This window comes from Boleophthalmus pectinirostris, unplaced genomic scaffold (genome assembly GCF_026225935.1).
Source record: "Boleophthalmus pectinirostris isolate CB_2022bp ecotype Guang Dong unplaced genomic scaffold, ASM2622593v1 HiC_scaffold_9, whole genome shotgun sequence".
NCBI lineage: Eukaryota > Metazoa > Chordata > Actinopteri > Gobiiformes > Gobiidae > Boleophthalmus > Boleophthalmus pectinirostris.
The window spans coordinates 36095454-36108331 of NW_026571541.1; the positions used below are offsets into that span (position 1 = coordinate 36095454).

Here is a 12878-nt window from a genome sequence, read left to right on the forward strand (position 1 = left end):
CACTTTATTTACGTTGACCACTTTATTTACATCGGTCACTTTATTTACGTTGGTCACTTTATTTATGTTGATCACTTTATTTGCGTTGATTACTTTATTTACGTTGATCACTTTATCTACGTTGATCACTTTATTTATGTCGATCACTTTATTTACATTGGTCACTTTATTTATGTCGATCACTTTATTTACGTTGATCACTTTTTTTATGTTGATCACTTTATTTATGTCGATCACTTTATTTATGTCGATCTCTTTATTTACGTCGGTCACTTTATTTACGTTGGTCACTTTATTTACGTTGATCACTTTATTTATGTTGATCACTTTATTTACGTTGATCACTTTATTTATGTCGATCACTTTATTTACGTTGGTCACTTTATTTATGTTGATCACTTTATTTACGTTGGTCACTTTATTTGTGTTTGTCACTTTATTCTTGTTGGTCACTTTATTTACGTCGGTCACTTTATTTACGTTGGTCACTTTATTTACGTTGATCACTTTATTTATGTTGATCACTTTATTTACGTTGGTCACTTTATTTACGTTGATCACTTTATCTACGTTGATCACTTTATTTATGTCGATCACTTTATTTATGTCGATCACTTTATTTACGTTGGTCACTTTATTTACGTTGATCACTTTATCTACGTTGATCACTTTTTTTATGTCGATCACTTTATTTATGTCGATCACTTTATTTATGTCGATCTCTTTATTTACGTCGGTCACTTTATTTACGTTGGTCACTTTATTTACGTTGATCACTTTATTTATGTTGATCACTTTATTTACGTTGGTCACTTTATCTACGTTGATCACTTTATTTATGTCGATCACTTTATTTACGTTGGTCACTTTATTTATGTTGATCACTTTATTTACGTTGGTCACTTTATTTACGTTGGTCACTTTATTTACGTTGGTCATTTTGTTTACGTTGATCACTTTATTTACATTGATCACTTTATTTATGTTGGTCACTTTATTTATGTTGATCACTTTATCTACGTTGGTCACTTTATTTATGTTGGTCACTTTATTTATGTCGGTCACTTTATTTATGTTAGTCACTTTATTTATGTTGATCACTTTATTTGCGTTGATCACTTTATTTATGTTGGTCACTTTATTTACATTGACCACTTTATTTATGTCGGTCACTTTATTTACGTCGGTCACTTTATTTACGTTGGTCACTTTATTTACGTTGGTCACTTTATTTACATTGGTCACTTTATTTATGTTGATCACTTTATTTGTGTTTGTCACTTTATTCTTGTTGGTCACTTTATTTACGTCGGTCACTTTATTTACGTTGGTCACAGTATCCCAGTTACTAACGGAATATACCAGCTACAGTGTCCCGGTTTCTCATAACCGGGACACTGAACCCGGGTTACTGCGTTTACATGCACCATGAAGAAACCGGGACACTCAAAAAACCCGATCAAAACCGGGACACTGATGTTCCCGTAAACACACTCACTCTTTATCATTAATCTGTCATCTCCAAATCGAGTAGTTTTCAAGTTAACGGCTCATTTTTTTTGCTTTTGTGCAATGGAGCTTTGCAATTCCAGAGCTGAAAAGTGCGTGTACCATTCGTATTTCAAGTAATAAAATGGGAAAACGGTTTGTTGTTTAATTTTTCCGTTTTAGTGTCAAACAAAAAACTGATTTTGACGTCTATTTCCAGTATTTAATTTGAAGTTTTAAAGTCATGATGGAAGAAATGAAGGTTGAATTCAGTTTTTTTGTTTGACACTAAAACGGAAAAATTATTTTGAAAAAAATTATTATTATTTTTTTTTTTTCCAGGACTAAACCAGGACTGAACCAGGACTAAACCAGAATTAAACCAGGTCTAAACCAGGACTAAACCAGGTCTAAACCAGGTCTAAACCAGGTCTAAACCGAGGACTAAGCCAGGATTGAACCAGGATTGAATCAAGACTGAACCAGGACTAAATGAGGACTAACCCAGGACTAAAACAGGACTAAACCAGGATTGAACTAGGACTAAACCAGGACTAAACTAGGACTAAACCAGGACTAAACCAGGACTAAACAAGGACTTAAACAGGTCTAAACCAGGACCAAATGAGAACTAAACCAGAACCAAATGAGGACTGAACCAGGACTAAATGAGGACTAAACCAGGACCGAATGAGGACTAACCCAGGACTAAACCAGGACTAAACCAGGACTAAACTAGAACTAAACCAGGACTAAACCAGGTCTAAACCAGGTAAAATACCAAGTAAAATATAACATGTTTTTCCCTGTAACGTCACATTACTGAGTTACAGCAAAAAGCAACACATTACAGTAATTTGTTACTTTTATAACGCGTTACTCCCAACACTGTTAATACGTACGTTGTTTTGACCAAATACAACATTTTCAAACCATTAAAGGGTAACATGTTGATCTAAACATGTTAATACTTTCATTGTTTTGCATTTTCAAACCATTAAAAGGAAACACGGTGATCTAAGCTTGTTAATACGTACGTTCTTTTGCATTTTTAAACCATTAAAAGGTAACATGTGATCTAAATATGTTAATACGTACGTTCTTTTGCATTTTCAAACCATTAAAAGGTAACACAGTGATCTAAATATGATAATGTGTACGTTGTTTTGGCCAAATACAACATTTCAAACCATTAAAAGGAAACATGTGATCTAAATATGTTAATATGTACGCTCTTTTGGAGCTTCAAACCATTAAAAGGTAAGATGGTGATCTAAACATATTAATACATACATTGTTTTGGACAAATACAAAATTTTCAAACCATTAAAAGGTAACATGTTGATCTAAACATGTTAATACGTACTTTCTTTTGCATTTTCAAACCATTAAAAGGTAACATGTTGATCTAAACATGTTAATACGTACGTTGTTTTGGACAAATACAACATTTTCAAACCATTAAAAGGTAACATGTTGATCTAAACATGTTAATACGTACTTTCTTTTGCATTTTCAAACCATTAAAAGGTAACACAGTGATCTAAACATGTTAATACGTACGTTGTTTTGGACAGATACAACATTTTCAAACCATTAAAAGGTAGCATGTTGAGCTAAGCATGTTAACATGTACATTCTTTTGCATTTTTAAACCATTAAAGGGTAAAATGGTGATCAAAGCATGTTAATACATACATTATTTTGAATTTTCAAACCATTAAAAGGCAACACGGTGATCTAGATATTATCATTCGTACATTGTTTTGGTCAAATACCCTTTAATTGTTTGAAAATGTTGTAACATGTGATCTAAACATGTTAATACATACGTTCTTTTGCCTTTTCAAACCATTAAAAGGTAACACGGTGATCTAGATATTATCATTCGTACATTGTTTTGGTCAAATACAACATTTTTAAACCATTAAAGGGTAACATGTTGATCTAAACATGTTAATACTTTTGCTGGTTTTGCATTTTCAAACCATTAAAGGGTAACATGTGATCTAAACATGTTCATACGTACGTTGTTTTGGGCAAATATAACATTTTCGAAACCATTAAAGGGTAACACGGTGATCTAAACATGTTAATACGTACATTCTTTTGCATTTTCAAACCATTAAAGGGTAACATGTGATCTAAACATGTTCATACGTACGTTGTTTTGGGCAAATATAACATTTTCGAAACCATTAAAGGGTAACACGGTGATCTAAGCGTGTTATATGTTACAGTTAATGCCCCACAGAAGTGTAACTCTTTAACGTGGACGTCTTGTCCGTTTGCGTTTACTGACATGTTTGGGTTTTTCTGCGCCGGCCTTAAAAGCACCTGCAGACGCGCGCCTCCAGGAAGCTCCTCTATAAATACCTGCTCTAATTGTTTTCCGCGTTCAGACTGTAGCGCGGAGGAGGAGGAGGAGGAGGAGATGCTCGCCGCCCGTTAGCCCGCCGCGCGTGATTGACAGCTGGAGTTCTCAGGTCTCTGGTCGTATATTGGATGACCCGGGCTGATTAAAAATGCAGAGAGCACTCGGACTGTCCAGAACGAGACTGAAGAGGCGCCACTTCACCACCGCTATCTGCACCTGTCCATCTGCGCAGACAGGGTCCACAAACAACCGGAGCGAGATAGGGAGCGCTGCGGGACACAGCACGGTTTGGGGGTTTGTACTTTTAGACTTTATTTTCACAAACTTTGACCCCATCATAATAAAACTGAGAGAGAGAGAGAGATGTAAACGTTATTGATCCCGAGGGAAATTCAGGTTTTTCGCTGTGTTTCTCAGCGGCCTGAACGTGTAAATCTGTGTGTCGTTCGTTCATTCGTTTTTCAATATAAACCAAAAAATAAGAAAACGAAAAAGCAACAGTTTTCTTCATTATTTGTCTCCAAAACCAAAATGAAAAAACAGATGATTCGTTTTTTTCAGTTTTTGATTTTGTGTTTAAATGAAAAATGGAAAAAATGGATAACGACCGTTTCCCGTGACTGCGATGTCGGACTTTTGCGCTGCACGCGGACTGAACCAGGACTGATCCAGGTTCGGGATCAGACCGGGACCAGACCGACACTGAGACCAGACCGGGACCAAACTGGGACCAGAGCGGGACTGAGACAGAGACCGAGACCGAGACCAGGCCGGGACCAGACCGGGACTGAGAGCCGGAACAGATTGGGACAAGACCGGGACTGAGACCAAGACCAGGCTGTGACCAGACCGGGACTGAGACCGGGACTGAGACCGGGACTGAGACCGGGACTGAGACCGGGATTGAGACCGAGACCAGACTGGGACCAGACCGGGACCAGACCCACACTGAGACCAGACCGGGACCAAACTGGGACCAGAGCGGGACTGAGACCGGGACTGAGACCGGGACTGAAACCGGGATTGAGACCGAGACCAGACTGGGACCAGACCGGGACCAGACCGGGACTGAGACCCGGACCAGACTGGGACCAGACCGAGACCAGACCGGGACTGAGACCAAGACCAGGCCGGGACTGAGACCCGGACCAGACTGGGACCAGACTGAGACCAAGACCAGGCCGGGACCAGACCGGAGGCTCAGAGCCAGCAGCAGGGCCGGAGCTCGAAGCTGAGGCTCGGACCCTGCGGAGGCTCAGAATCAAAGCTCGAAGTCCGTTCTGGGTTCCAGTCTGGTTCTGGTCTGGTCGGGTCTCAGTCCCGGCCTGGTCTGTCTCAGTCCCGGTCTGGTCTCGTCTGGTCCCAGTCTGGTCCGGGTCTCAGTCCCGTCTGGTCCCGGTCTGGTCAGTCTGGTCTCGGGTCTCATCCCGGTTTCAGTCCCGTCTCAGTCCCGGTCTCAGTCCGCTCTGGTCCCAGTCCCGTCTGTCTCAGTGGGGTCTGGTCCCGGTCTGGTCCCAGTCTGGTCTCGGTCTCAATCCCGGTCTTCAGTCCCGGTCCTTCTCAGTCCCGGTCTCAGTCCCGGTCTGGTCACAGCCTGGTCTTGGTCTCAGTCCCGTCTTGTCCCATCTGTTCCGGCTCTCAGTCCCGGTCTGGTCACAGCCTGGTCTCGGTCTCGGTCTCTGTCTCAGTCCCGCTCTGGTCCCAGTTTGGTCCCGGTCTGGTCTCAGTGTCGGTCTGGTCCCGGTCTGATCCCGAACCTGGATCAGTCCTGGTTCAGTCCGCATGCAGCTCAAAAGTCCGACATCGCAGTCACGGGAAACGGTCGTTATCCATTTTTCCATTTTTCATTTAAACACAAAATCAAAACTGAAAAAAAAACGAATCATCTGTTTTTCATTTTGGTTTTGGAGACAAATAATGAAGAAAACTGTTGCTTTTTCGTTTTCTTATTTTTTGGTTTATATTGAAAAACGAATGAACGAACGACACACAGATTTACACGTTCAGGCCGCTGAGAAACACAGCGAAAAACCTGAATTTCCCTCGGGATCAATAACGTTTACATCTCTCTCTCTCTCAGTTTTATTATGATGGGGTCAAAGTTTGTGAAAATAAAGTCTAAAAGTACAAACCCCCAAACCGTGCTGTGTCCCGCAGCGCTCCCTATCTCGCTCCGGTTGTTTGTGGACCCTGTCTGCGCAGATGGACAGGTGCAGATAGCGGTGGTGAAGTGGCGCCTCTTCAGTCTCGTTCTGGACAGTCCGAGTGCTCTCTGCATTTTTAATCAGCCCGGGTCATCCAATATACGCCAGAGACCTGAGAACTCCAGCTGTCAATCACGCGCGGCGGGCTAACGGGCGGCGAGCATCTCCTCCTCCTCCTCCTCCGCGCTACAGTCTGAACGCGGAAAACAATTAGAGCAGGTATTTATAGAGGAGCTTCCTGGAGGCGCGCGTCTGCAGGTGCTTTTAAGGCCGGCGCAGAAAAACCCAAACATGTCAGTAAACGCGAACGGACAAGACGTCCAAGTTAAAGAGTTACACTTCTGTGGGGCATTAACTGTAACATATAACACGCTTAGATCACCGTGTTACCCTTTAATGGTTTGAAAATGCAAAAGAATGTACGTATTAACATGTTTAGATCACCGTGTTACCCTTTAATGGTTTTGAAAATGTTATATTTGCCCAAAACAACGTACGTATGAACATGTTTAGATCACATGTTACCCTTTAATGGTTTGAAAACGCAAAACAGCGAAAGTATTAACATGTTTAGATCAACATGTTACCCTTTAATGGTTTAAAAATGTTGTATTTGACCAAAAACAATGTACGAATGATAATATCTAGATCATCGTGTTACCTTTTAATGGTTTGAAAATGCAAAAGAACGTATGATAACATGTTTAGATCACATATTACAACATTTTTCAAAACAATTAAAGTATTTGACCAAAACAATGTACGAATGATTATCTAGATCACCGTGTTACCTTTTAATGGTTTGAAAATTCAAAATAATGTATGTATTAACATGCTTTGATCACCATTTTACCCTTTAATGGTTTAAAAATGCAAAAGAATGTACATGTTAACATGCTTAGCTCAACATGCTACCTTTTAATGGTTTGAAAATGTTGTTATCTGTCCAAAACAACGTACGTTATTTAACATGTTTAGATCACTGTGTTACCTTTTTAATGTTTGAAAATGCAAAAGAAAGTACGTTTTAACATGTTTAGATCAACATGTTTCCTTTTAATGGTTTGAAAATGTTGTATTGTCCAAAAACAATACATTAATATGTTAGATCACATTTACCTTTTAATGGTTTGAAAAACTCAAAAGAGTACATATTAACATATTTAGATCACATGTTTTTAATGGTTTGAAATGTTTGTATTGGCCAAAACAACGTACACTATTATCATATTTAGATCACATGTTTGACCTTTTAATGTTTAAAAATGCAAAAAACGAACGTACGTATTAACAAGCTTAGATCACCGTGTTTCCTTTTAATGGTTTGAAAATGCAAAACAATGAAAGTATTAACATGTTTAGATCAACATGTTACCTTTAATGGTTTGAAAATGTTGTATTTGGTCAAAACAACGTACATATTAACAGTGTTGGGAGTAACGCGTTATAAAAGTAACAAATTACTGTAATGTGTTGCTTTTTGCTGTAACTCAGTAATGTGACGTTACAGAGGAAAAACATGTTATATTTTACTTGGTATTTTACCTGGTTTAGACCTGTTTAGTCCTGGTTTAGTTCTAGTTTAGTCTGGTTAGTCCTGGTTTAGTCCTGGTTTAGTCCTCATTCGGTCCTGGTTTAGTCCTCATTTAGTCCTGGTTCAGTCCTCATTTGGTTCTGGTTTAGTTCTCATTTGGTCCTGGTTTAGACCTGTTTAAGTCCTTGTTTAGTCCTGTTTAGTCCTGGTTTAGTCCTAGTTTAGTCCTGGTTTAGTCCTAGTTCAATCCTGGTTTAGTCCTGTTTTAGTCCTGGGTTAGTCCTCATTTAGTCCTGGTTCAGTCTTGATTCAATCCTGGTTCAATCCTGGCTTAGTCCTCGGTTTAGACCTGGTTTAGACCTGGTTTTAGTCCTTTGGTTTAGACCTGGTTTAATTCTGGTTTAGTCCTGGTTCAGTCCTGGTTTAGTCCTGGAAAAAAAAAAAAATAATAATAATTTTTTTCAAAATAATTTTTCCGTTTTAGTGTCAAACAAAAAAAACTGAATTCAACCTTCATTTCTTCCATCATGACTTTAAAACTTCAAATTAAATACTGGAAATAGACGTCAAAATCAGTTTTTTGTTTGACACTAAAACGGAAAAAATTAAACAACAAACCGTTTTCCCATTTATTACTTGAAATACGAATGGTACACGCACTTTTCAGCTCTGGAATTGCAAAGCTCCATTGCACAAAAGCAAAAAAAATGAGCCGTTAACTTGAAAACTACTCGAATTTTGGAGATGACAGATTAATGATAAAGAGTGAGTGTGTTTACGGAACATCAGTGTCCCGGTTTTGATCGGGTTTTTTGAGTGTCCCGGTTTCTTCATGGTGCATGTAAACGCAGTATCCCGGGTTCAGTGTCCCGGTTATGAGAAACCAGGGACACTGTAGCTGGTATATTCCGTTAGTAACGGGATACTGTGACCAACGTTAAAGTGACCAACGTAAATAAAGTGACCAACAAAATAAAGTGACAAAAAATAAAGTGACAAACATAAATAAAGTGACCAAAATAAAGTGACACATAAATAAAGTGACCAACGTAAATAAGTGACCAACAATAAAGACCAACGTAAATAAAGTGACAACAAAAATAAAGTGATCAACATAAATAAATAAAGTGACCAACATAAATAAGTGACCAACATAACGTAAATAAAGTGACCAACATAAATAAAGTGATCAACATAAATAAAGTGATCCAACATAAATAAAGTGAACAAACATAAATAAAGTGACCAACGTAAATAAAGTGACCAACATAAATAAAGTGACAACATAAATAAAGTGACCAACGTAATAAATACAATAAATAAAGTGATCAACGTAAATAAAGTGACCAACGTAAATAAAGTGACAACGTAAATAAAGTGACCAAAATAAAGTGACCAACGTAAATAAAGTGACCGACGAATAAATAAAGTGACAATAATAAAATAAAATAAGTGATCAACGTAATAAAGTGATCAACATATAATAAAGTGACAACGTAATAAAGTGATCGACAAAAAGTAAAAATTGACCGTAAAAAAGTGACCAACGTAAATAAAGACAACGTAAATAAAGTGAAAATAAAGTGACAAGTAAATAAAGTGATCAACGTAAATAAAGTGACCACGTAAAATAAGTGACAACAAAATAAATGTAAAATAAAGTGATCAACGTAAAGTAAACGTAAAGTAAAGTGATCACGTAAATAAAGTGATCAACATAAATAAAGTGACGTAAACAAAGGACCAACGTAAATAAAAGTGACCAACGTAAATAAATGATCAAAAATAAAGTGATCAAATAAAGTGATCAAAATAAATAAAGTATCAACGTAAATAAAGTGAATAAATAAAAATGTGACCAACGTCACATAAGTAAAGATCAACGTAAATAAAAGTGTACCAACAATAAATAAAGTGACCAACGTAAATAAAATAAACGTAAATAAAGTGACCAACATAAAAGTAAAGTGACCGACATAAATAAAGTGACCAACGTAAATAAATAAAAAACATAAATAAAGTGAACAGACAAAAACATAAAAAAGTGACCAACGTAATAAAATGCTCATGAGTGAAACAACTGTAAAATAAAGTGCTGCGCTAAACCAGCACACGTACAATCTGCATGCATCTTTTTCCTGGTTTATTAATTTAAGTTGAGTAAATTTTTGCACTTGTGCATTTATGAGATTATGTCAAGAAACCGGGACACTCCATTTGATCATGTTCACGGGGATATGAGTGTCCCGGTGTCTCAGCGCGCATGGAAACGCAGTAACCCGAATACTGACAGAACCGGGATAACTGATGTGCACGTAAACACACTCAGTTACTCAAACGTGTGTGTGAATGAAACAAAACACAACTCCAGTTCTGAATACGTAACAACACAATAAGAGTAAATTTGGCGTAATATCGGACCTTTAAGCTGTGCACATGCCTGGAAATTCACGCTACAGTCGCCAAAGTGCCAAAGGGTTCATGAAAGCGAAGAACAAGTCAAATTTAAATACGTTTTGTTTCGTTTCGTGGTTTGAAAACGGGCTAAAACAGCTCTAAGTGAATGAATAATGCAGCGAATCATAAAGAACGGTGCCGCATAAAAACATCTGTATTATAATGTCGTTGGGAGCGCAGCTACGGAGCCGTCGGATCGTCTCTCCTCACGTTATGTTAAAATGTAAATAAGAGTTCCATATGCGAAAAACCCGCGCGTCTCCGTACGGCTGGTCGGTGCCGCGGAGCCCGGGCGCTTCGGCGAGAGGGGGCAGGACGCTCGGAGTACGACCCAGCTGCGGATGAGTTTTCCTGGATCGGATTCGGAACGAGGAGCCAAACCCTGGAGCGAATGAAGAGGAGGAGGAGGAGGAGGAGGAACACGCAGAGGAAGTGCAGAGGAAGTACAGCGAGGTCAGGGGTGGGAGGGCGTGTGTGTGTTTAAGCAGGGCTGGAAGACGAATCGCAATCGGAATGAAATTGAAAGTATCATCGTTTCTTCTGCAAATAAAATCTTAAAATGTGAACTTTGAAAAAAATCTGTTCCATCATTTTTTGAAATCGTCCAGACCGTTTTGTCACACGCACAAAACACTCTGAAAGAAGAAACAATACAATCCAACAGTTTTCTTCATTATTTGTCTCCAAACCAAAATTTAAAAAAACGGATAACGATTAGTTTTTTTTCAGTTTTCGATTTTGTGTTTAAATGAAAAATGGAAAAAAAACGGATAACGGGCGTTTCTGTTTACGTGACTTCCGTGACTGGCGATGTCAGACTTTTGCACTGCATTACAAACTGACTGATCCAGGTCCAGGACCAGAGCGGACTCCGAGCTTTGACTCTGAGCCTCAGCTTCGAGTTCTGGCCCTGCGTGGGCTCTGAGCCTCCGGTCTGGTCCCGGCCTGGTCTCGGTCTCAGTCGGTCTCAGTCTCAGTCTCGGTCTCAGTCTCGGTCTCGTCTCCGTCTCAGTCCGGTCCTCAGTCCCGGTCTCAGTCCTCGGTCTCTCCGGTCTAAGTCCCAGTCTAGTCTGGTCTGGTCCCAGTCTCAGTCTCGCCTCAGTCCCACTCAGGTTCTGGTCTGGTCTCGGTCTGGTCCCGGACTGGTCCCGGACTGGTCTCGGTCTCGTCCCGGTTCTGGTTCAGACCTGGATCAGTCCGGTTCAGTTCGTATGCAGTGCAAAAATCCGCCATCGCATTCGGCCGTTATCTGTTTTTTCCATTTTTCATTTAAACACAAAATCAAAAACTGAAAAAACAAATATTATCTGTTTTTTCATTTTGGTTTTCACACAAATAATGAAGAAAACTGTTGTTTTTCGTTTTCTTATTTTTGGTTTCAATATTGAAAAACGAATGAATGACACAGGTTCAATTCGCCAATTCAAATTGAACCACCTTAATGTTTTGGATTATAAGTGGCATTTTTCTTCATGGTTTGGGCGTTTTCCTGCGACTTCTATATTCATATGAAGATACTCGACCATAATATTCTGCGTAATTATTGATAAATCACAGTATATCGTCCTGTGTTTTAGTATCAGGTTTTATTGTGATTTATTGAACCGTGTTAAATGTGTAAAGTCAGATTCATGTCAGTGCAGATTCCTCCTGTACACATGATGTTGTGAAGAGTTTCTCTGCTCAGTCCAGACTGATATCTGAGAGGATTTTTCATACAGAGTGATTTCAGTCTGTTTCTCATTACCCCGTCGCATCTCGAGCCAGAACCAAACATGATCGTCCAATCAGATTTGTTTATTCCAGTGGCACATGTGAAACGAAGGAGCTCATTGGTCACTTATTATTTACAAATAAAATCAAATTTCACACATTTCTCTACATCAGATTAACAGAGTTTAGAGCTCACTGATTCTGCAGACAATCGTGTTGAAGCTTTGTTCCCTCGTCTTTTTTTGCCTCGTGAGCAGCCGGATTTGTTTGGACACAGACAGAACATGTGTGTCAGTGATTGGTTAATCCACACTTTTCAACTCTGACACCGCGGACAGAAACATTTTATCTGGAGACCGGTGAGACTCTCAGGTGGAGGAACTGTCAGATTTCAGATGTTTTACCTGGTTCATGGTTTATATATTATATATATATTATATCATGGGCCTTCTGTCTCTGTGCACAGACTTCGATGTATTTTTTTTTTCCTCAAACACAGGGCACAACTGCTGTCAGTTAAAAAACTTACAGATATGGTCAATGGTCAGTGTGGGGAGTAACAGATTACATGTAATCAGAGTACAAATGATGAGTAACTGTATTCAGTTACAGTTACTGTTTCAGTGAGTGGTAATTGGATTACAGTTACTTTGTTGAAATAAATGGATTACACAGAGGGATTTTCCTGTTTTCACATTTTGGGCTAGAAACCAGCCAGGTCTAAACCAGGAAACCAGGTAAACCAGTAAACCAGGACTAAAACCAGGTCTAAAACCAGGACTAAACACCAGGACTAAACCAGGACTAAACCAGGTCAAACCAGGTCTAAACCAGGACTAAAACCAGGACTAAACCAGGTAGGACTAAACCAGGTCTAACCACTCTAAACCAGGACTAAACCAGGTCTAAACAGGTCTAACCAGGACTAAACCAGGACTAAAGCCAGGACTAAACCAGGTCTAAACCAGGACTAAACCAGGACTAAACCTGGACTAAACCAGGTCTAAACCAGGTCTAAACCAGGCTCCTAAACCAAGACTAAAACCAAGTCTAAAGGCAGACTAAACCAGGTCTAAACCAGGACTAAACCAGGGACTAAACCAGG

General features: G+C 39.2%; 1 protein-coding gene across 1 annotated transcript in view; it reads left to right on the forward strand.

Annotated features, from left to right (window-relative positions):
- The window catches only part of bcas3 (BCAS3 microtubule associated cell migration factor), a 988864-nt gene that overhangs the window by 450005 nt on the left and 525981 nt on the right, over positions 1-12878 (forward strand). Inside the window, exon 22 of the mRNA XM_055166948.1 lies at positions 11638-11651. Within this exon, the coding sequence (XP_055022923.1) occupies positions 11638-11651 (14 nt within the window). The remainder of the gene's footprint in view (positions 1-11637; positions 11652-12878) is intronic.